Here is a 25,624-nt window from a genome sequence, read left to right as displayed (position 1 = left end):
TTTCTCTCGCGCTCTCTCTCTCTCATGCGCGCACACGCGTCCTTTCACATTCAGACACATACACATAATGCCTAAATAAATAAATAAACATACAAAGGCTACATATATATATATATATATATATATATATATACATATATATATATATATATATATATATATATATACATATATATATATATATATATATATATATATATATATATATATATATATGCATTTACATAAACATATCACACACATATATAGACATTCACGTGCCTAAAACATACATAAATACAGATATAGATACAGCCTCTCATATTTATTGAAGAAATAACATATAAATGAAAACAAACATAACATATACACAAACAAACACACATGCATATAAACGCAGAGACACACTTTCAAAATACACAAAAAGAAACACAAATGCACGTTCATAAAAAAATAAAATAAAAAAATAAAAACATAAATGTGTCCATAAATACACATGTATAAAAACAAAAAACATACTGTAAAAACACTCTGTAAAGCTTTTTTGCTTAAACAGGGAACTTGGGAAGATTATTTCTATTCTTTATTGTATTTATTTATTGTATTGGTTTGATGTAGTTTAGTTGAATGTGTCTGTGTCTATTCTAGAACAATATGGTCATTTTACCTTCGTTTTATGTTTATTTTTATTTTTTTTATTTTATCTTTACAAATGGAAAACTTTGTAACATTCTTTTATATATTTTTTAATTCCAATAAATGTATGTCGACATATTTGTCAGTTTATACAAACATTTTTATGAAATGTAAAATACAGAAAAGGTGCTCTCGCTGTATAATATCTGTTAACTCCCAAGTACAATGTAACAAAATTAAAAAAGTTCACTTTAATTGTTATCTTCAATGTTTATGTAACACCCGTATGTTTATGTAAGTGGTACAAATGTCACAACCTGCAGTCCTAAGTTAATTGCAATTCATTAAGCCAGGCTGAATTGGATTACCAATAAAGGAAATAAAGTTGAACCTCTGTAAACTGAGATAGCTTAAATAAAGGTGGCCAATTAAAATGGATTAAATTATATGCTGATATTGTTTCCTTGTGTTGTTGTTCCTTTTGTACTATTGTGATATGAGAATTTTTATTGTATTAATTTTGGGGGTGGGCGCTTATAAGCTCTTTTGCTTCGGCCCACTCCTTTTGAGCAGAATGGTTACTGCTCAAATAAAAAATATATATAAGTTATTATGATATAATAATAAAAAATACATTTTGGTCAATTCTACAAATGCCAGAGCTCCCCTTCCAAAAATCCACTGAGTCTGTCCAAACTTTCCTGCAAAGACATGGTAAAGCAGCGACACCTGTTGGTCATTTCAGTAATCCACTACTTGTCTGCAAGACATTAATGGAAATAAGCTGTGAAGAGCTATTTCAGAATGAATGAACAGAACTTATGACAAACTGTGATGCAGAATACATTTTTTATTCTGTTTTGCCATTTTCAAGCAAAGAAAACCAAAGCAGACTGTGTATTAACAGTTTGTCTGGCTGAATAGCTTAATTTCATTTCTATTAGTCTTGATAGTGGATCAAATAAAGCCCTCCATCACTGATGTGTGTAGCTGGGCTGGTTTCAATGAACAGCTTCTATAACGCTCATCATTAACACCTTTTGTGTTTATTGGGGCTCTTGATTAAAAGACTGAAATTCAGGTGAGTGTTATTGTTGGTTTAATCCTTTTTGATCCCTTTTCATATGCAAACAGAAAATGAGAAATATCACTTTCAGTCTAGATCATCTAATTAATTGATGTGCTAGAATCTGCAGCATGGAGAAATCAAAGAAATTCAATTGCAGCACCCCACCCTCCAAAACAACCGTCTAGAAATAATAGTTTGGCTTAATGAGTCATTGAAAGTCTCATGCCTAAGATCTTTTTTATGATGGTGTGTATTCAAATCATTTAAACTCAATACAGTTTTAACTGGACTGTCTCATGAAATATCTTACACTGACAGAAAGTACCACTAAAAATATACAATGTACTGGAACTAAGTATTATTAAATTATACTTAATTTAAATTCTACTTACCCCTGGTTTCACAGACAGGGCTTAAGACTAGTCCTAGACTAAAATGTAAGTCTGAGCTGTTTCCACTGAAATAAACTTGCACTGACTGATCTTAAAAATATATCAGTGTCTTTTTAGTTTTAAGATGGACATCGGTAATGTTATTTTCTAAGCATGTTTATAAAAATTACTTAAATGTCCTAATTGATCTATGGTCTAATCCTGGTTTAGTCTAAGCCCTGTCTGTGAAACCGGGCCTTAATTTAATAATATCTTATATGAACTACCACAGTCCAAAAATAAGTATAATGGTCTAGAAATAAATAACAATACTGCTACTAATAATAATAACAATAAAAAGTGCTTTATTTTCATAAACAGGTTTAGTTAAAATGTAAAATATTTCAAATGTACTTAAACATCGGAATTATAAAAAAAATATTAAAATATTTAATATAATAATAAAATATATAAATAATTTATTTAAATAAATCTGGGGCACTAAATACATTAATATGTATCTACATACATTTTTTACTTTTACTATAAACTTTTTTTTCTATCTTTATTAATTTGTCAAATGTCAAACTGTAACTGTCTTTAATCAAGGACACTTTTTTAAGGAGCAGCTGAACGATTTGACAGAGATACAACTGAGTAAATGCACACATTTAGCATTTTTAAGTCTTTACAACAAATTATATTTATATGAGTTGCATTATAAGTAAATAAAATCAATTCATGTTTTAGATGAATAACTTTAAAATAATAAATGCAATTATAAATAAACACCTGCTAAACTGTTTTATTATAATTTTATTTTATTCATTTATTTGTTTATTTTTAAATCTCAGACTACAAACAAGGCTGCAGTTTTTCAAATATCTAGTTTAGTTTTCATATATATATATTTAATAACATATAAAGACTTCAAGTTCTGTATGAATTTTCGTTCTCAAATTTATGTTAAAGAAAATGTGGCTTATCCATAGTGCTATTGACTTAATTTAGAATAATAATAGACATGTTGATTTGTAAACATTGGTTTATACTTGTCTGGCCCATCCTGACAAACAGCGTCAGATAATAACACGATTACCATGAAAACGTGGCTGCGTAGCAAGTAAATTTGCTTAGCTGTCTGACGTGATGTGATCCGTCATCAGCCGTTCCTGTGCCCTCATTGTCTGACATCCCAGGACAACCTGCAGCCCCAATACACAATACACAGACTGGGGTAACTTTAGTCCCATGTTGGCAGGACAGAAGGGGTCTGAGCAGTCCTGCAATAGTAACAGATAACCACCCCCTTGAGAAACTCCCTCCAATCCACATCTCTGAACACACTCCTGGATTTACTGCCTCTGTTTGTGGAATAATGACTGCAGGGTGGCCATTTCACAATACACTTTCCTCTCTCCTCTGCCCTGCCAAATACACTTGTACTGTAAAATCTGTAAATGCAACAAATAAGTAATTGAAGCACTGATAACATTTTCGAAAATCTCATAATGCCCTATAGTCATGAAGAAAAATGTTCTTCACAAAAGTACATTCAAGGAATACAGCAGTTTATGCTGCACAAATAATACATTAATGAAATAACAAAAATTAAAAATATAGTAAAAAAAAATGCTTTGAAATAGATTCAGCTGATAAATAAATTAATATATATGAATGGAGTGTAAACACATAAAGTGAGTGTGAGTGTGTGTGTATATATATATATATACATTAATAATAATAATTCATTAATAATTAACAGACTTTTGGTCTGTACTGTATATATATATATGATGAACATACTTAGTATACATCTGAAAAACTAAAGTAATGAGCAACAATAGGTGGTCTAAATGGGGCATAGCTTTGGGGTGTCTCTTTTAGGTTGTCTCCTCTTTGTTAGAGGTGTGAAGAGCTAGACGAGGAGGGGGGAGGGAGGGGGCAACTGTATATAAACCCTGAGAGACTCAAGAGTCAGTCATTCAATCAGGAGAGCGACACTGGCATCACTACATCAAGCATGGCTCTGCTAATCCAGCTGTTCATTTGCGCCACAGTGATCTCATTCAATGAGGGATTCGACCATGAGGATATGAAGCAGGCCATGCTCCAAAAACTTGGACTAACTGATCTCCCCAGGATTCAGAAGAGAGATTTGGAAAATCTAGTCATCCCAGCTCATATCAAGAACAAATACCTGTCCATGCTGAAACTCCATCACAAGCGCAGGAGGAGATCTCTGCCAAGCCTGGCGGGAATTCTTAGAGGCATCCATGGGAATGCAGGTGGGTTATATTTACAAAATGAAATTGAAAAAGTTTTAAATGTGTGCATTGTATCCTATATGTTAATATTAATAAGTGTATTTGGTAACAAAAATGAGCAACAGTAAATACTACAAATTACTGGACCATGCACTAATTACATTTTTAAAATGTATAAAATTTGTTGCATAATAAATAAATGCTAAATGTTCTTTGCAAAAAAAATAAAAAATTAATGTATGCTTTCGAAATAATAAATAAAAATGCAATTAGAAATAATATAGAAATTATTTGAAATAGATTAAACTAATAAAAAAGATACATAAAGTGCACTTGCAAAATGAAACAAACTTTTAAAAAACAGTAACAACTTGTGCATAATATATATTTTAATATTAGACAGTGTAATTGGTTTCATGCAACTAACAATAAAGAATGCAACAAATAAATTAATACAATTTACATTTTATTAACTGATGTTAATGTATAAATATATTTTTGTTGCAACAATAATGTTATAAATATATTAATGTCAAAATTAACATTAACCAAAATTTTAAATTGCTGTGAACATCTTATATTAACTATTGCAACTAATTACTGTAAAAGTATTAATTGAGTTCATAGTAACTGTTGCAACTAATTAACTTTGTGGCCAAATTCAATTAATTGCTTACTTTATGTTTTAAAATGTTGTCTAAGTTACAATTTATATCATTACAGCAATTTTTTGACTACTATGGATTTACTTTCTAATGAAGAATATTAAGTTAAAATTATTATGCTGAATACCAAAAAATAATGCCCTAACATTAAGATGATAACATTTTTACAGTGCATCTGCCATAAACTATAATCTAATGTGTTCTCTGTTTCTGTCAGATATAAGAGGAGAAATCAAGTACTCCGACACAACCCGTCAGCGTCTTGTGTTCGACATGGAGTCCCGACTGCAAGAAAACACTGAGGTCACAATGGCCGAACTGAAACTTTTCCAGACAGCTGCACAGAATCCATCCAAACCTGAGCGAAGGCACCACAGACCCATTAACAACGCCAGAGTGAGCATCTACTGGGTGGAGGTGCTGGCAAATGGCTCCAACAGAACATCACTCATTGACTCAAGGTACATCAGATGCCCACATATAATAAAAACATGAATAAATGCACAAATAATAACAGTATTTAATTTTATAATTCATGAATGGGAACTTATGCGTCCATATTCACTATTTTAATAGACTGGTTCCTATCCATGAGTCTGGCTGGAGGAGCTTTGACGTGACTCAGGCTATTCATTACTGGTCTAAAGCCCAGAAGAAAGCACCTCTGCATCTGGAGGTCTGGACTGAAGGAGAGAGACCTGGTAGCTATGCCGCTGAGATGGCCAAAAGAGTGCACTTTGCCACACAGGACCCGAAAGAAAACACCCTGGAAAAGGATGTGGGTGCACCTGAGCTTGTGTTTTACACTTTAAACCTGGATGAATATGGGTGAGTATTGTTATTAAGCTGCAGCTTATTTAGTTTACATGACTTGCATTGAACTTTATACCTGTCAATCATATAGTTCTCAACTAAAATCCGTAATTTCCATGTCAACAGATCTCAAGGGAACTGTAACTCCAGCCCAAACAGCAGCAAGTGTTGCCGGGAGGAGCATTTCATCAATTTCCGTGAGCTGACCTGGACTCAGTACTGGATCATCGAGCCGGCCGGGTACCAGGCCTTCAGATGTGCAGGCGGATGCAAGCAGCCCAAACACAGTTACTATGGATACGGGCAGAGGACCTGTGCGGTGATGGAGAGTGCACCGCTGCCCATGATGTACCTGGTGAAGAAAGGAGATTACACTGAAATCGAGGTGGCAGAGTTCCCGAATATGATTGTTGAGAAGTGTGGCTGCTCCATGGACAAAATCTCTCCAGTCTGAGACTGTCTCATGTTTACTCACAAATTAGAAGTGATGTTATGATTCAAATGATATGTCTCATAGTTATTGACAATCACATTTTACAGTTCCCCACTGAGCACTTGAAAATCTAATTATTTATGAATTATTCATTTATGTAATATAGGCATTTGAAATTGCCTGTTGTTTGATGTGTTTTCTGAACAAATAAAATAAGTAATTTTATGTTTATGAGTCATGTTTTCATGCTTTTTTTATTTAAAAATGAATCATATGAATTATATATTTTTTTTGTTTCAGTATTATAGGCCTATATAAAATACCATTCAAAAGTTTGGGATTGTGTTTTTTTTTTTTAATAGCTCATCAAGGCTGCATTTATTTGATCAAATATACAGGAAAAAATGTAATGGCATGTCATGGACATCCACTTAGACTTCTTGGTCAATGGACCAAAGCGAGGCAAGCCTCCGCTGTAACTTTACCAGCATGTATCGCTGTTGCACAGTGTTACTTCATAAAAACGAGTGACTTCCCAAGGTTGTGGTCATCCCTGTTGCTTGTGCACCTTTTCCTACAACACTTTTTCCTTTCAGTCAACTTTCTATGAATATATTTTGATACAGCACTCTGTGAACAGCCAGCCCTTTCAGCAATGACCTTCTGTGGCTTATTCTCGTTGTGTAAGGGTGTTGATTGTGGTTGCATGTTCTAAACTAGCCCAAGAAGAACCCAGTATTTATACTCAAACTAATCAAGCTCAAAATGGAATATTCAATTTTTTTGAGATACTGAATTTTAGATTTTCCTAAGCTGTAAGTAATTATCAGCAAAATAAAAAAAACAACTCTATAATATTTAAGTTTGTGTGCAATGAATCTAGAATATAAGAAAGGTAGGTTTATTTTAATTAAATGACGAAAAATTAATATATTTTTTTAGATGCACCTGTATAAAGACAGACACGATTGAACGAGAAGCGGGTGACAGAGACCTCTTGTGGTGAGATAAATGTACTGCACTGGATTCACACACACATTTGACCTATACAAACCATCCCCACCCGTCACTAATATTGATACATGAAATACAACATGTACCACAAACAGCGGTATTTTCCGCTTTTAAATGAATCAGAGAATCACTGGAATGCTCTTAACACAAATGTTGCCTTTTATTTAATTAGATTTTCTCTATAAAAAAATATCACATTATCACTCACTGCAAACCTCCTGTCCTCAGAACATCAGCTCAAGCTTAATGTCCAGATAGATTTATAGATTTAAGGAAAACAAAACAGACTGTCCATCCATCCATGAAGATTCCCCACCTGTGACCTGAGATGACGGGGAAAGGATCCATGATCACTCAACCCTACAGAGGATAAGAGAATGGATAGATGGAAACATACATATTTCTTTTACAGAAACATTACTATGTCCTGACAGATGAAAGAAAAAAAAATCATAAGGGATTACAGCTATCCTACTTTTTGATGTCAGATATTTGCCATAAATGCTCGACACATTTTTGTATCTGAAGTGTTGAGCAATACTGAGTAAAAAAAAAAAAGAAAGAAAAATTTTATTTGTCATTGATTAATAAAAATGAGATGAATATCAATCATACATTAAGTAACATGATAGTAACATGATAAAATTACAGCCCATAATATTGTTGAGCTCAAGGCATAAGTTGATCATTGAATCTATTCAAGCTCTACAACTATGAGATTCTCAAACTCTCCTGAGTAAAGTAAAATATTGATTGCTTAAATAAATAAATAACAATCTTAGTGACACCAGACTTTTGAACAGTAGTATACAAACTTAAAAGAAAAGAAGAAACATATCCTGAAAGAAAAAGAAAGACACACTTATACATTTTATGCATTACTCCAGAAAAATGCTGTAACAGACAAACCACACTTAATCAACAGATTAATGGGTTTACAACTTGATACATATATTTACCTCATTAATTTGTTAATTAATGTTGATTAAAGTAGCCATTCCACTTTACATGTCCCTGACATGCTTGAACCTTCCACATGGGACATTCACAAAAGGTACAGTAGATGCAGGGCAGTGAAATAAAAAAAAGACATGCATACCTGAGACATGTTTTTAAAAGTTGAAAATCTTTTTACTTTAACAAATGACGTTCTCAGAATGCCGCTCATGCACAAGAGGCTGCTAATGATGTGAGTGAAAATGTTGATGACGTCCGTCTAGTGCATGATGCATTATTTCTTTCACTTTCACTCTTGTTTCTTAAAGGATTCTGTTTAATCTAACACAGAGAAACTGAGCTAGCAAAATAAACCCCAAATCCAGCATAGAGGGGTTCAGTGAATGTGGTGTTGAATGTGTGTAAGTGTGTGGGTGTGTGTGTGTCAGAGATGCTGTAGAAGGACAGAGTGCCTGCCGACCAGTTCAGATACACTCCTACTCTGTTAGAGAATGAAGAGGCAGATAAGATTGTGCTCTTATTATTGTATTTGATAGTGAAACTCTCTTTAAAACAGATCAGACTCCATGACTTTTTATTGTATCCAAAACTACAGTCCTCACTCAATCCTTTCCTGTTGATTCCTTTATATGTCACTGATATATTAACCCCCTCTCCGCTCCATTCAGTCTCCCAGTAACAGCGTCCAGTCAGACTCTCTCTACACAGAACCTGATAAAACTCATCAAATCTCTCTGGATGATCAGGGTATGGCTGCTTATATGTCACAAGTGTCAACTTTCTGTTCCTCTCAGACAGAATGAGATGAGTGTTTGCTGTGTTTAAATCCAGTGTGAGATCACATACATCTGAACACAAGAAGAATAATTACATTTATTACAAAAACAAAGAAATAATGATTAAAATCTGTATTTTAATTTGACATATTTCTTCTCACTTATCTATCAACTGTAATGTAAACATCCTAATTAGTCGAATGTACAAATTACTTTCTGTGGAGGTTTCTTGTAGGGTTAGGGTGTAGAAAATATGAATCACTCACTATTAAATAAAAGTGTAGAAACTTACATTTCTGTAGTCCTGTTCTAATCCTGAAGTCTCCTGCATGATCCACACTATAAAAATAAATTTGATATGATAATGACATAAAGAGAAAACAATTCAAATCCACACACTTAAAAAGTACTTATTACTAATTATTATTATTAATATACAATCACACACAATTTTTAGTTTCTAAATTAAAAATAGGTTTAAGACTTTAAGGGAGATTCATCAAACTCTGTATGAAGTTTTCTAAGACTATTTGACTAAAATATATGTTGTATAATGTTTGCATCATAATACTAACCCTTTTCTTAATCTTTCTGTCAAAATCTATCAATTGTAATGGTTTTTGACAGCTCGCACATGTACTTTATAGCACACACATGAACAAAAACATGTGGTGATTGTTAGTGTTGAACATACTTGAGTTTGTCCAGTCTGTAGTTTGGATCAGTGAGCAGCTTGACTAATGATTGTCCTGGGTGATTGTAGCTCAGATCCAGCTCTCTCAGGTGTGAGGGGTTTGAACTCAGAGCTGAAGCCAGATAACCACAGCCTTCCTCTGTCACCATACAGCCAGATAATCTACATACATACACGCAAGCACTCAATATTACTTCTTCTGAGACTGGAGATCATCTAAAACTGATTCAAACACAGAAGATTCCTGTAATTCTGTTATATTCAATTTAACATTTTTATCCACAGATCACTGATTACAAGTTCAGTTCAGATGAAGTAACTATGGGTTTAGTGTTTTACTCAATGTTGATAAAGCTGATGATCTCAGTAACATTTTCAGATCATCTACGCTCCACACAACAAACATTTAATTAATCAAAGAACAACAGGCTGGAGCCAATACAAATCCTAAGTAATCAGACACACTGGGTTGTGCTGACATGTTACAACCAACCAGGAGATCAGTACCAGATCAGATATTTAATTTCATAACTAAGTAAAGTTTGATCTGTTTTATTACCTCAGTATGTTGAGTTGACAGTGTGAACTCTTCAGTCCATCAGAGAGCAGCTTCACTCCTGAATCCTGCAGGTCATTGTTACTCAAGTCTAGCTCTCTCAGTGTGACTGATGATTGTAGACATAAAGACAAACTTTCACAGCACTGATCAGTGAGATTACAGTCAGCAAGTCTGCAATGAAATAGGAAATATGGCTCAATACAGAAGATATGATTGAAAAATGACTGTTGTCTGAGTAGATATATTACACATTGATCAAATTAATAATGAATGAACTCTAAAATTTGAATTACTATAATCTCAAATAGGTTTACATTAGTGTGGTCAATCGGGTTTAAATATTCCAGTTTATGATAACTTAATGTAGATGTGTTATAGTCTAAAGATTGTGCTGTCCCAAACATTTGGAAAGAGTGTCTTAAGTTTGTTATTAACAAGATTCCTGATCATTCCTGATCATTTCATCATTTACTTTAATAGCCTGAGTGGCCAAAAACATATAGTAGCATATTTTAATATATATAGCTTAATAGTAGCAATCAGTGAGATGGAATGTATCATGATAAAGTAATTCTCTGAATATAAATTGACACTCTCAACTGCATTACCTGTCTAGATAGAGCTGAGCGATATGGCCCAAAAATTATCACAATAAAATAGATAACTCTTGATAAATTTAAAATCTTTATTTCTTTGAAGAAAAGTCAGATTTTTGCTCCTAAGTGAAAGTTGTAGAAACCAGACCATTAATTGTGGTTTCAAATGAACCTATTCCTTATGGTCAGAACATGACTGTGGCGAGTGGGGCGGGGCCGAGGGACGTGGGAACAAGGAGTGAGGCCGGCAATGATTGGGCAAATCAGTGTCACCTGCGACCCACCGCCGGTCTCGAGTCCCACATAGGAGATGGAAGGATATAAAACTGGAGCGACGACAGTGAAGGACGAGAGAGGACCAGGCCTGGGCTTTTAGTTGTGTTTTGGTTTTATTTTGTGCGCATCAGTCGTCCGTGAGGGGCTGATGCGCTGTTTTGTGTTCATTTTGTTATTAAAGCTTCATTTTGATTGTCTGCCGGTTCCCGCCTCCTTCTTCCGGATGATTACGAAGGTTCTATTATTACAGTGGTGCCGAAGCCCGGGAGAAGGAGGGACGCGCTGCTGAAGATCCCTCGCCGCTGTGGTGAATCCGCGGTGCCACGGAGCTGGCGAGGAGGATGCCGCCATGGACGCTCGAGGCGGTGAACTGGGGCGAGTTGCCGGGGACGGGCGAGCTCGCTGCCGACCGCCCGCGATGTGGAGGGACGGCTGCCGTCCGTGAGGGAGCGGAGGAGTCGGCGCCGTTCGCCAGGGGGCCGGAGCCTGCTGCCTCCGTGAAGGTATCCGGAGGAGCAGGGAACGGGGGACTCCTGCCAGCTGCCCAAAACCGGAGGAGCCGTCGCCGTCCACCGGGCGGCGGGGGGGTGTCGTGCCGTCCGCCGAGGGCCGTCCAGTGCCACCGCCAGGCACCGCGGAGGAGATCGCCCAGCCGGTGGAGGGCCGAGAAGCAGTGCGTCTGGGAACCGGAATTTTTTTTCTCTCTCTCCCCTCTCTCGTCTCTGTCGCTCCTCCTTCCATCTCCTTTTCTCTCGCCTCGTCTGTCCTACCCCCAGGTTCCCGCAGGTTCCCGTGAGCGGTCCCCCCCGGAGGGAGGGGGGGGGTAGACCACAGTCTCGAGGGTACCCCCCGGCCTGCGAGGGGCGATGGGGGTATGTGGCGAGTGGGGTCAAAATGAAATTGAAAAAGTTTTAAATGTGTGCATTGTATCCTATATGTTAATATTAATAAGTGTATTTGGTAACAAAAATGAGCAACAGTAAATACTACAAATTACTGGACCATGCACTAATTACATTTTTAAAATGTATAAAATTTGTTGCATAATAAATAAATGCTAAATGTTCTTTTCAAAAAAAATAAAAAATGAATGTATGCTTTCGAAATAATAAATAAAAATGCAATTAGAAATAATATAGAAATTATTTGAAATAGATTAAACTAATAAAAAAGATACATAAAGTGCACTTGCAAAATGAAACAAACTTTTAAAAAACAGTAACAACTTGTGCATAATATATATTTTAATATTAGACAGTGTAATTGGTTTCATGCAACTAACAATAAAGAATGCAACAAATAAATTAATACAATTTACATTTTATTAACTGATGTTAATGTATAAATATATTTTTGTTGCAACAATAATGTTATAAATATATTAATGTCAAAATTAACATTAACCAAAATTTTAAATAGCTGTGAACATCTTATATTAACTATTGCAACTAATTACTGTAAAAGTATTAATTGAGTTCATAGTAACTGTTGCAACTAATTAACTTTGTGGCCAAATTCAATTAATTGCTTACTTTATGTTTTAAAATGTTGTCTAAGTTACAATTTATATCATTACAGCAATTTTTTGACTACTATGGATTTACTTTCTAATGAAGAATATTAAGTTAAAATTATTATGCTGAATACCAAAAAATAATGCCCTAACATTAAGATGATAACATTTTTACAGTGCATCTGCCATAAACTATAATCTAATGTGTTCTCTGTTTCTGTCAGATATAAGAGGAGAAATCAAGTACTCCGACACAACCCGTCAGCGTCTTGTGTTCGACATGGAGTCCCGACTGCAAGAAAACACTGAGGTCACAATGGCCGAACTGAAACTTTTCCAGACAGCTGCACAGAATCCATCCAAACCTGAGCGAAGGCACCACAGACCCATTAACAACGCCAGAGTGAGCATCTACTGGGTGGAGGTGCTGGCAAATGGCTCCAACAGAACATCACTCATTGACTCAAGGTACATCAGATGCCCACATATAATAAAAACATGAATAAATGCACAAATAATAACAGTATTTAATTTTATAATTCATGAATGGGAACTTATGCGTCCATATTCACTATTTTAATAGACTGGTTCCTATCCATGAGTCTGGCTGGAGGAGCTTTGACGTGACTCAGGCTATTCATTACTGGTCTAAAGCCCAGAAGAAAGCACCTCTGCATCTGGAGGTCTGGACTGAAGGAGAGAGACCTGGTAGCTATGCCGCTGAGATGGCCAAAAGAGTGCACTTTGCCACACAGGACCCGAAAGAAAACACCCTGGAAAAGGATGTGGGTGCACCTGAGCTTGTGTTTTACACTTTAAACCTGGATGAATATGGGTGAGTATTGTTATTAAGCTGCAGCTTATTTAGTTTACATGACTTGCATTGAACTTTATACCTGTCAATCATATAGTTCTCAACTAAAATCCGTAATTTCCATGTCAACAGATCTCAAGGGAACTGTAACTCCAGCCCAAACAGCAGCAAGTGTTGCCGGGAGGAGCATTTCATCAATTTCCGTGAGCTGACCTGGACTCAGTACTGGATCATCGAGCCGGCCGGGTACCAGGCCTTCAGATGTGCAGGCGGATGCAAGCAGCCCAAACACAGTTACTATGGATACGGGCAGAGGACCTGTGCGGTGATGGAGAGTGCACCGCTGCCCATGATGTACCTGGTGAAGAAAGGAGATTACACTGAAATCGAGGTGGCAGAGTTCCCGAATATGATTGTTGAGAAGTGTGGCTGCTCCATGGACAAAATCTCTCCAGTCTGAGACTGTCTCATGTTTACTCACAAATTAGAAGTGATGTTATGATTCAAATGATATGTCTCATAGTTATTGACAATCACATTTTACAGTTCCCCACTGAGCACTTGAAAATCTAATTATTTATGAATTATTCATTTATGTAATATAGGCATTTGAAATTGCCTGTTGTTTGATGTGTTTTCTGAACAAATAAAATAAGTAATTTTATGTTTATGAGTCATGTTTTCATGCTTTTTTTATTTAAAAATGAATCATATGAATTATATATTTTTTTTGTTTCAGTATTATAGGCCTATATAAAATACCATTCAAAAGTTTGGGATTGTGTTTTTTTTTTTTAATAGCTCATCAAGGCTGCATTTATTTGATCAAATATACAGGAAAAAATGTAATGGCATGTCATGGACATCCACTTAGACTTCTTGGTCAATGGACCAAAGCGAGGCAAGCCTCCGCTGTAACTTTACCAGCATGTATCGCTGTTGCACAGTGTTACTTCATAAAAACGAGTGATATCCCAAGGTTGTGGTCATCCATGTTGCTTGTGCACCTTTTCCTACAACACTTTTTCCTTTCAGTCAACTTTCTATGAATATATTTTGATACAGCACTCTGTGAACAGCCAGCCCTTTCAGCAATGACCTTCTGTGGCTTATTCTCGTTGTGTAAGGGTGTTGATTGTGGTTGCATGTTCTAAACTAGCCCAAGAAGAACCCAGTATTTATACTCAAACTAATCAAGCTCAAAATGGAATATTCAATTTTTTTGAGATACTGAATTTTAGATTTTCCTAAGCTGTAAGTAATTATCAGCAAAATAAAAAAAACAACTCTATAATATTTAAGTTTGTGTGCAATGAATCTAGAATATAAGAAAGGTAGGTTTATTTTAATTAAATGACGAAAAATTAATATATTTTTTTAGATGCACCTGTATAAAGACAGACACGATTGAACGAGAAGCGGGTGACAGAGACCTCTTGTGGTGAGATAAATGTACTGCACTGGATTCACACACACATTTGACCTATACAAACCATCCCCACCCGTCACTAATATTGCTACATGAAATACAACATGTACCACAAACAGCGGTATTTTCCGCTTTTAAATGAATCAGAGAATCACTGGAATGCTCTTAACACAAATGTTGCCTTTTATTTAATTAGATTTTCTCTATAAAAAAATATCACATTATCACTCACTGCAAACCTCCTGTCCTCAGAACATCAGCTCAAGCTTAATGTCCAGATAGATTTATAGATTTAAGGAAAACAAAACAGACTGTCCATCCATCCATGAAGATTCCCCACCTGTGACCTGAGATGACGGGGAAAGGATCCATGATCACTCAACCCTACAGAGGATAAGAGAATGGATAGATGGAAACATACATATTTCTTTTACAGAAACATTACTATGTCCTGACAGATGAAAGAAAAAAAAATCATAAGGGATTACAGCTATCCTACTTTTTGATGTCAGATATTTGCCATAAATGCTCGACACATTTTTGTATCTGAAGTGTTGAGCAATACTGAGTAAAAAAAAAAAAGAAAGAAAAATTTTATTTGTCATTGATTAATAAAAATGAGATGAATATCAATCATACATTAAGTAACATGATAGTAACATGATAAAATTACAGCCCATAATATTGTTGAGCTCAAGGCATAAGTTGATCATTGAATCTATTCAAGCTCTACAACTATGAGATTCTCAAACTCTCCTGAGTAAAGTAAAATATTGATTGCTTAAATAAATAAATAACAATCTTAGTGACACCAGACTTTTGAACAGTAGTATACAAACTTAAAAGAAAAGAAGAAACATATCCTGAAAGAAAAAGAAAGACACACTTATACATTTTATGCATTACTCCAGAAAAATGCTGTAACAGACAAACCACACTTAATCAACAGATTAATGGGTTTACAACTTGATACATATATTTACCTCATTAATTTGTTAATTAATGTTGATTAAAGTAGCCATTCCACTTTACATGTCCCTGACATGCTTGAACCTTCCACATGGGACATTCACAAAAGGTACAGTAGATGCAGGGCAGTGAAATAAAAAAAAGACATGCATACCTGAGACATGTTTTTAAAAGTTGAAAATCTTTTTACTTTAACAAATGACGTTCTCAGAATGCCGCTCATGCACAAGAGGCTGCTAATGATGTGAGTGAAAATGTTGATGACGTCCGTCTAGTGCATGATGCATTATTTCTTTCACTTTCACTCTTGTTTCTTAAAGGATTCTGTTTAATCTAACACAGAGAAACTGAGCTAGCAAAATAAACCCCAAATCCAGCATAGAGGGGTTCAGTGAATGTGGTGTTGAATGTGTGTAAGTGTGTGGGTGTGTGTGTGTCAGAGATGCTGTAGAAGGACAGAGTGCCTGCCGACCAGTTCAGATACACTCCTACTCTGTTAGAGAATGAAGAGGCAGATAAGATTGTGCTCTTATTATTGTATTTGATAGTGAAACTCTCTTTAAAACAGATCAGACTCCATGACTTTTTATTGTATCCAAAACTACAGTCCTCACTCAATCCTTTCCTGTTGATTCCTTTATATGTCACTGATATATTAACCCCCTCTCCGCTCCATTCAGTCTCCCAGTAACAGCGTCCAGTCAGACTCTCTCTACACAGAACCTGATAAAACTCATCAAATCTCTCTGGATGATCAGGGTATGGCTGCTTATATGTCACAAGTGTCAACTTTCTGTTCCTCTCAGACAGAATGAGATGAGTGTTTGCTGTGTTTAAATCCAGTGTGAGATCACATACATCTGAACACAAGAAGAATAATTACATTTATTACAAAAACAAAGAAATAATGATTAAAATCTGTATTTTAATTTGACATATTTCTTCTCACTTATCTATCAACTGTAATGTAAACATCCTAATTAGTCGAATGTACAAATTACTTTCTGTGGAGGTTTCTTGTAGGGTTAGGGTGTAGAAAATATGAATCACTCACTATTAAATAAAAGTGTAGAAACTTACATTTCTGTAGTCCTGTTCTAATCCTGAAGTCTCCTGCATGATCCACACTATAAAAATAAATTTGATATGATAATGACATAAAGAGAAAACAATTCAAATCCACACACTTAAAAAGTACTTATTACTAATTATTATTATTAATATACAATCACACACAATTTTTAGTTTCTAAATTAAAAATAGGTTTAAGACTTTAAGGGAGATTCATCAAACTCTGTATGAAGTTTTCTAAGACTATTTGACTAAAATATATGTTGTATAATGTTTGCATCATAATACTAACCCTTTTCTTAATCTTTCTGTCAAAATCTATCAATTGTAATGGTTTTTGACAGCTCGCACATGTACTTTATAGCACACACATGAACAAAAACATGTGGTGATTGTTAGTGTTGAACATACTTGAGTTTGTCCAGTCTGTAGTTTGGATCAGTGAGCAGCTTGACTAATGATTGTCCTGGGTGATTGTAGCTCAGATCCAGCTCTCTCAGGTGTGAGGGGTTTGAACTCAGAGCTGAAGCCAGATAACCACAGCCTTCCTCTGTCACCATACAGCCAGATAATCTACATACATACACGCAAGCACTCAATATTACTTCTTCTGAGACTGGAGATCATCTAAAACTGATTCAAACACAGAAGATTCCTGTAATTCTGTTATATTCAATTTAACATTTTTATCCACAGATCACTGATTACAAGTTCAGTTCAGATGAAGTAACTATGGGTTTAGTGTTTTACTCAATGTTGATAAAGCTGATGATCTCAGTAACATTTTCAGATCATCTACGCTCCACACAACAAACATTTAATTAATCAAAGAACAACAGGCTGGAGCCAATACAAATCCTAAGTAATCAGACACACTGGGTTGTGCTGACATGTTACAACCAACCAGGAGATCAGTACCAGATCAGATATTTAATTTCATAACTAAGTAAAGTTTGATCTGTTTTATTACCTCAGTATGTTGAGTTGACAGTGTGAACTCTTCAGTCCATCAGAGAGCAGCTTCACTCCTGAATCCTGCAGGTCATTGTTACTCAAGTCTAGCTCTCTCAGTGTGACTGATGATTGTAGACATAAAGACAAACTTTCACAGCACTGATCAGTGAGATTACAGTCAGCAAGTCTGCAATGAAATAGGAAATATGGCTCAATACAGAAGATATGATTGAAAAATGACTGTTGTCTGAGTAGATATATTACACATTGATCAAATTAATAATGAATGAACTCTAAAATTTGAATTACTATAATCTCAAATAGGTTTACATTAGTGTGGTCAATCGGGTTTAAATATTCCAGTTTATGATAACTTAATGTAGATGTGTTATAGTCTAAAGATTGTGCTGTCCCAAACATTTGGAAAGAGTGTCTTAAGTTTGTTATTAACAAGATTCCTGATCATTCCTGATCATTTCATCATTTACTTTAATAGCCTGAGTGGCCAAAAACATATAGTAGCATATTTTAATATATATAGCTTAATAGTAGCAATCAGTGAGATGGAATGTATCATGATAAAGTAATTCTCTGAATATAAATTGACACTCTCAACTGCATTACCTGTCTAGATAGAGCTGAGCGATATGGCCCAAAAACTATCACAATAAAATAGATAACTCTTGATAAATTTAAAATCTTTATTTCTTTGAAGAAAAGTCAGATTTTTGCTCCTAAGTGAAAGTTGTAGAAACCAGACCATTAATTGTGGTTTCAAATGAACCTATTCCTTATGGTCAGAACATGACTGTGGCGAGTGGGGCGGGGCCGAGGGACGTGGGAACAAGGAGTGAGGCCGGCAATGATTGGGCAAATCAGTGTCACCTGCGACCCACCGCCGGTCTCGAGTCCCACATAGGAGATGGAAGGATATAAAACTGGAGCGACGACAGTGAAGGACGAGAGAGGACCAGGCCTGGGCTTTTAGTTGTGTTTTGGTTTTATTTTGTGCGCATCAGTCGTCCGTGAGGGGCTGATGCGCTGTTTTGTGTTCATTTTGTTATTAAAGCTTCATTTTGATTGTCTGCCGGTTCCCGCCTCCTTCTTCCGGATGATTACGAAGGTTCTATTATTACAGTGGTGCCGAAGCCCGGGAGAAGGAGGGACACGCTGCTGAAGATCCCTCGCCGCTGTGGTGAATCCGCGGTGCCACGGAGCTGGCGAGGAGGATGCCGCCATGGACGCTCGAGGCGGTGAACTGGGGCGAGTTGCCGGGGACGGGCGAGCTCGCTGCCGACCGCCCGCGATGTGGAGGGACGGCTGCCGTCCGTGAGGGAGCGGAGGAGTCGGCGCCGTTCGCCAGGGGGCCGGAGCCTGCTGCCTCCGTGAAGGTATCCGGAGGAGCAGGGAACGGGGGACTCCTGCCAGCTGCCCAAAACCGGAGGAGCCGTCGCCGTCCACCGGGCGGCGGGGGGGTGTCGTGCCGTCCACCGAGGGCCGTCCAGTGCCACCGCCAGGCACCGCGGAGGAGATCGCCCAGCCGGTGGAGGGCCGAGAAGCAGTGCGTCTGGGAACCGGAATTTTTTTTCTCTCTCTCCCCTCTCTCGTCTCTGTCGCTCCTCCTTCCATCTCCTTTTCTCTCGCCTCGTCTGTCCTACCCCCAGGTTCCCGCAGGTTCCCGTGAGCGGTCCCCCCCGGAGGGAGGGGGGGGGTAGACCACAGTCTCGAGGGTACCCCCCGGCCTGCGAGGGGCGATGGGGGTATGTGGCGAGTGGGGTGGGGCCGAGGGACATGGGAACAAGGAGTGAGGCCGGCAATGATTGGGCAAATCAGTGTCACCTGCGACCCACCGCCGGTCTCGAGTCCCACGTAGGAGATGGAAGGATATAAAACTGGAGCGACGACAGTGAAGGACGAGAGAGGACCAGGCCTGGGCTTTTAGTTGTGTTTTGGTTTTATTTTGTGCGCATCAGTCGTCCGTGAGGGGCTGATGCGCTGTTTTGTGTTTATTTTGTTATTAAAGCTTCATTTTGATTGTCCGCCGGTTCCCGCCTCCTTCTTCCGGATTATTACGAAGGTTCTATTATTACAATGACAAACACTTGTGCGTTTTGAATTCTTTACACTTTTCCAGTCATTTTTTAACAAAATAAATATTTTAACAGAAAAATGTATTTCTTACTTAGTTTCTGCATGTTCTAATGAGTGATATTGTTTCAAATCATAATACTATTTTAAAATCATAATATTGCAGTACATTATTTATTTATTTTTTGTCTCTTAGAAATGCACATTTGACAGTAGCTTGAGTTACATTTACATTCCGTTTAGTCATTTAGCAGACGCTTGAGGACAAATGAGGACAATAGAAGCAATCAAAAAACAACAGTAGTAATAGTTTGAGTTAGGATGCAGTAAATTAGGATGACCATATGTCCTTCTTTTTCCAGACATGTCCTCTTTTGGGACCTAAAAAATGTGTTCGACCAGGATTTCTAAATTGCCCAAATTGTTGCCATTCATGGTGTGCATTTTTGTATTAGAGCCTTGCGCAGGTCTGTTTTCTTTAATCCTGCTCCCGGTGAATTTATGAGCCTTAGGCTACCCCCCACTCTTGTAATATAATGTTCTAGTGCATTTCAATGTCTGAAACCATTATCTTTGTTTTACATTTCATAATAAATTCAGACAAGCTCAGTACTGAATCGTTTTTTGAGGGTTTGTAATTCATGTTTAGTGATGTTCTTACCAGGTGGTGGATAAGTTGTATTTACAGTATGTCATTATATGAATCATTAATAGGAATTAGGACTGTCAGTGAATATTTTTTAAATCTTAATAATTACATGCTTTTCTCATTAATTAATCTAATTAGTCACAAATAATTATTTATCAATATTTGCTAAGAAAAAAAACTCTTAATGCCCCAAATAAAGATTTAAAAGATTAATTGTCCTTTTAGAGAGTGACGTTGAATAGACAACACAAATAAAGTGGTTTTTAAAAACGTTAACATTGTATGTATTAATTCTATGACTCTCCTCATTAATTCAGCACATTCTTGTATTCTATCTGGAATATATTTGTAGCCTCTCCATCACATCTTGTTCTTCAAAGGGATAGTTCACCCAAAAATGAAAATTCTCTCAACCATTTACTGAACCTCTGTCATCCCAGATGTTTATGACTTTTTTTCTTCACATTAACACAAGCAAAGATTTTTAGTCCATATAATGCAAGGGGGCAGAACCACTTCAGAAACCAAACAAAGTGAACACGACGGTCAAGATGAAAATATTTCTATTTGTATTTTTCTTACGTTTCACTTAAGAAGACAGGGGTTTTATTTATTAACAGGGGTTGCATGAGTTACTGTCATATTCTCTTTGTGTATAGTTTTTGAAGTGTCATTTTTGGATGTCCCCATACACTTGCATTATATAAAGAGAATTTTTTTTTTCTCAAAACTCTTAGTTTGTGTTTATCTGATAAATTAAAGTCATATAGGATGGCATGAGGGTGGAAATGATGGAGTTTAATTTTAATCCCTTTTCCTGTATTTTTATTTATTATTTTTTCTTTTTTTTTTTTGGTGTGCCGCTGGGTTTCATTTTAATTGTTGTTATTGAACTAAATATACATGTTTGACCTGAGCCATTTCATTTTTTGTTCGTTTTCTCCCTTTAACCATTCTTCTGTACTGTCTGTCAGAAAAAAAGTACTTCTACTTTTTTAATACTTGAGTACAATTTAAAACTTTTACTCAAGTATGATTTTGACCAGATACTTGTACTTTCACTTGAGTAAAATTTTTGAGTACTTTTTACATCTCTGATAAATGTCATATCTAACAATTATCAAACTCTTTTTAAAGCTTTAATGAGGAAAATTATATGGCGATAATTATCATTTTATCGCCCAGCACTATGTCTAGATTATTATAACTGTGTACTTTTCTTGGAAATCTAATCTAAATCAAATTAATCAATTAATACTCACAGCGCTTTTCTGCAGTTCACCACAGCTGGTATCAGTCTTTTTCTACCCTCAACTGATGTGTTGTATTTCTTCAGATCAAACTCATCCAGCACCTCCTCTGATATCTGCAGCATGTAGGCGATTGTTGAGCAGTGACCAGGAGAAAGATGATTCGCTGAGTGATTCTCTGATTTCACAAACTTCAGAATCTCTCTGTACAGAGTCTGATCATTAATTTCCAACAGACAGAGGAACAGATTGATGTATTTGTCAGCTGAGAAACATTTATCACCATTTATTGTGTCTTTAATATACTTTGTGATTCTCTTGATGGTCTCTGAGCTGTTCACTGTGCGCGTCAGTAGATCCTGTAAGAGCCTCTGACTGAAGTCCAGTGAGATGCCCAGCAGGAACCGCAGGAAAAGATCCAGATGTCCATTTTCACTCTGTAAGGATTTATCAATTGTGCCTTCTAGTAGCTCAAACAGACCGATTTCTCGACTGTACCACTTATATCCTTTCAAAAATGTTTTCAGTGATTCCGTGTTCCTGACTGCATGTGAATAATACAGAAAGAAAGCAGCTAGAAACTCTTGAAAGCTCAGATGAATGAAGCAGTAGATTTTCCTCTGATGAATCACAGATTCCTCCTTAAAGATCTCAGTGCAAATCCCAGAATACACTGAGGCAGCAGTGACATCTATCCCGCTCTCAATCAGGTCCTCCTCGTAGAACATCACATTGCCCTTCATCAGCTGTTTGAAAGCTAGTTCAGCAAGTTTTAATATCATGTCTCTGTTGGACTTCAGGAGTTTCTCTGGATCTCTCTCATCATACCTCTGATTCTTCATGTTGATCTGAGTCAGCAGGAAATGGATGTACATTTCAGTCAGAGTTTGGGGGATTTCTGCACTGTTATCTTTTTTCAGGAGGTTTTGAAGCACAGTGGCTGAGATCCAACAGAAGACAGGGATGTGACACATGATGTGAAGGCTTCTTGATCTTCTGATGTGTGAGATGATTCTGCTGGCTTGATGCTCATCACTGATTCTCTTCCTGAAATATTCCTCCTTCTGAAGCTCATTGAATCCCTGAATTTCTGTCACACGGTTGATGTATTTTGAGGGGATCTGATTGGCTGCTGCTGGTCTGGAGGTGATCCAGATGAGAGCAGAGGGTAGCAGCTCTCCTGCAGTGGCGCCCCCAGAAAATGTTAACAGGGGTGGCCAAATGAGGCCACAGTAAATTTTGGGGGTGGCACATTAAAATTAAGAAAAAAATTAAGGGTTTGCAATATAGACAAAAAGTTATATCTCTGTGAGTTCTAGGATTTTATCGATAACGATAATTTCACTATTTTGCTGAGTGTTATTGTGCTGATATCTTATTTTTAATTGTGCTGACACCTGATTTTTTTTTTTTTTTTACCTTTACACCATTGTTTCTAAAAGTGTGCACCATATTTTAGGTCAAATACTTGCATTTGGGCTGTTACCAAGCAAATGCAATCAGTATCAACAAAATTGATCTTTATTCTTGAGTACTTATAGAGTAGTACTGCATCCTTCATATATCCAAAAAGTGTTTAGTTTTATCATATTTATAAAAGAAAAATACATCTTTCCTAGCTATAAGGAGCTATAATACTGATGTTTCCTGTTGTTTCCATTAACATATATTCACTTATTGGCTGATTTCCAACAAAATACAGAAATCTGATGCGATTGTACTTACATGAATGGGGTCTTTTATCACAGGGACTGTGTTCTGTCGATGTAGCATACTTTGTCAGAATAGCATACTGGAAGTTGACTTTTATAGCGGAGTCTGTCTATTTAGCCTACTTTGTCTGTATTAAAAATACAGTTTATACAGGGGTATGCTTTTTTGATAGCCCCTGATTTAATAAAAATACAGTTATAAATAAAGGGGTATGCAGTTTACCGCTTGTAATCTTAGGTTTTAATAGCAAACAATGTGCAGCGTGGACTTGGGCCTTGTTTATAAAACATTCGTCACTCAAATGACCAGAACACACAAAGAAAGTGACATGACATATGGCCAAGTATGGTGACCCACACTCAGAATTCGTGCTCTGCTTTTAACCCACCCAAAGTGCACACACACAGCAGTGAACACACACACACTGTGAACACACCCAGAGCAGTGGGCAGCCATTTATGCTGCAGCACCTGGGGAGCAGTTGGTGGTTCAGTGCCTTGCTCAAGGACACCTAAGTCGTGGTATTTAAGGTGGAGAGAGCACTGTACATGCACTCCTCCCACCCACAATTCCTGCTGGCTCAAGACTCGAACTCACAACCCTTCGATTGCGAATCCGACTCTCTAACCATTAGGCCACAACTTCCCCTTGATGCACTCAGTGGCTGCCCCGGAAAAACAAACTGCATCCACTGTTCATGTAACGTTGGGTTCTTGGGGAAGTGGTAAACGTTCCCTCACATCCAAAAATGCACTTATTTGGAGGCATTCTGGAACAAATCCTATGCAGCACTGACGACGATTTTGAAGTGCTTTGATGTGCGTGGTCTCACTCTCCTCTGATCAATGTGTGCACGGGCGTGCTTTTCCGGGAGAAATGCTCATATAAGGACTTCTGTTCTCGTCTACCTCATTAAATCCACGATAAAAAAAACAGCCGAAACTTGTGCCGCGTTCCAGACAACCCGTAACCCATGTTTTTCCAACCTCAAACCCGTGAAAGTGCAGTGGAACAGTAGTCAAACCCATGACTTCCCACCCGTGAACTCGTACTAGATCGATGTACTCCGAGTTCCAAGTTCTGACGTCACACAGCACGCGAAACAATGATGGCAGCCCCTAAGAATAAAGTGGTGCAAGTGGTACACGTTGGAAAAACTATTTTAGGACAATGTAACATTGCAATAAAATTAATAATCTAGCTACAATTCCTTGCGCGCAGGAAATTTGGCGTGACTTGACTGGAACGATACAAAGTTGTTAGTCGTGGTTTGAAATCGTAACTTACGAGCTCAAAAACCTGCCTGGAATGCAGCATTGTACCAACCCAGAAGTAATATTTTCGACACAAAAAATCTCAGTCTCATAATAATAATAATAATAAAAATCTCATAATTTCTTCTAAATTATTTTTTTAAAACCTAGGCCATGTTTAGCATGAGAATCCATCTCTTTAACACTGTGAACAACTCTGAATAAACGAAACACCATTGTACCTCCCCTTTAACACTTTAGCCTACTCTAAAACTACCCAACACTAGGATTTCAACACTGGAGATTTTGCTGTGTGGTCTCTCTTTTTTGTCCAAAAACTTTTCACATTTACACCATTTACTGTAGGACTTTTTTCATTTATGGCTTTACTAAACTATCGATGCTGATATTGTCACAGTATCGTTTTGCTTTAGTTACTGTATTTCTGTGAGACTGCTAAAGCCAGACTAAAGTTACAAAAAATAATCTAAAGCATTTTAAAATATTCTTACATATAAATATAAGCATTTACACATGCAGATTCACACTTGATCGAGCCAAACCTACCTCTGACTCTGACTCTGACTCGACGATGAAGACCATCAAACACAAACTCCATTCAGTCCATAAATCCATTTTACTTCTACATTTCAGAATTAAACGGATCGATTTACAAACTGATTTACATTTTTCACCTCAGCTTTTCTCTCATGATTTTATGTTTCCTTTCACATACTGGAGCCTGCTGAAAATGTTTCACTTTCCCTTTAACCAGCTTGTTTGGCTGGTTTTAGCTGTTCATCCAGCCTGGCTATA

General features: G+C 36.8%; 3 protein-coding genes across 3 annotated transcripts; 2 read left to right on the top strand and 1 right to left on the bottom strand.

Moving 5' to 3' along the window:
• Positions 1-4,058: 4,058 nt before the first annotated feature.
• Positions 4,059-6,446, top strand: LOC132113161 (left-right determination factor 2-like). The gene is made up of 4 exons (XM_059520981.1): positions 4,059-4,343; positions 5,205-5,448; positions 5,564-5,815; positions 5,927-6,446. The coding sequence occupies exons 1-4, from the start codon at positions 4,079-4,081 to the stop codon at positions 6,252-6,254; spliced, it is 1,089 nt and encodes a 362-aa protein (XP_059376964.1). The 5' UTR covers positions 4,059-4,078; the 3' UTR covers positions 6,255-6,446.
• Positions 6,447-7,982: 1,536 nt separating this feature from the next.
• Positions 7,983-25,427, bottom strand: LOC132113362 (NACHT, LRR and PYD domains-containing protein 3-like). The gene is made up of 7 exons (XM_059521155.1): positions 25,376-25,427; positions 21,855-23,022; positions 17,872-18,042; positions 10,234-10,404; positions 9,675-9,836; positions 9,273-9,319; positions 7,983-9,052 (listed from the first exon to the last, which is right to left on the bottom strand). Exons 1-7 carry the CDS (start codon positions 25,425-25,427, stop codon positions 8,526-8,528), a joined length of 2,298 nt encoding a protein of 765 aa, XP_059377138.1. The 3' UTR covers positions 7,983-8,525.
• On the top strand, positions 11,455-14,084 carry LOC132113328 (left-right determination factor 2-like). Its single transcript, XM_059521128.1, has 4 exons — positions 11,455-11,470; positions 12,843-13,086; positions 13,202-13,453; positions 13,565-14,084. The coding sequence occupies exons 1-4, from the start codon at positions 11,455-11,457 to the stop codon at positions 13,890-13,892; spliced, it is 840 nt and encodes a 279-aa protein (XP_059377111.1). The 3' UTR covers positions 13,893-14,084.
• Positions 25,428-25,624: the final 197 nt, after the last annotated feature.

Source organism: Carassius carassius, chromosome 32 (genome assembly GCF_963082965.1).
Source record: "Carassius carassius chromosome 32, fCarCar2.1, whole genome shotgun sequence".
Lineage (NCBI taxonomy): Eukaryota > Metazoa > Chordata > Actinopteri > Cypriniformes > Cyprinidae > Carassius > Carassius carassius.
This window is presented reverse-complemented; position numbering and strand designations above follow the sequence as displayed.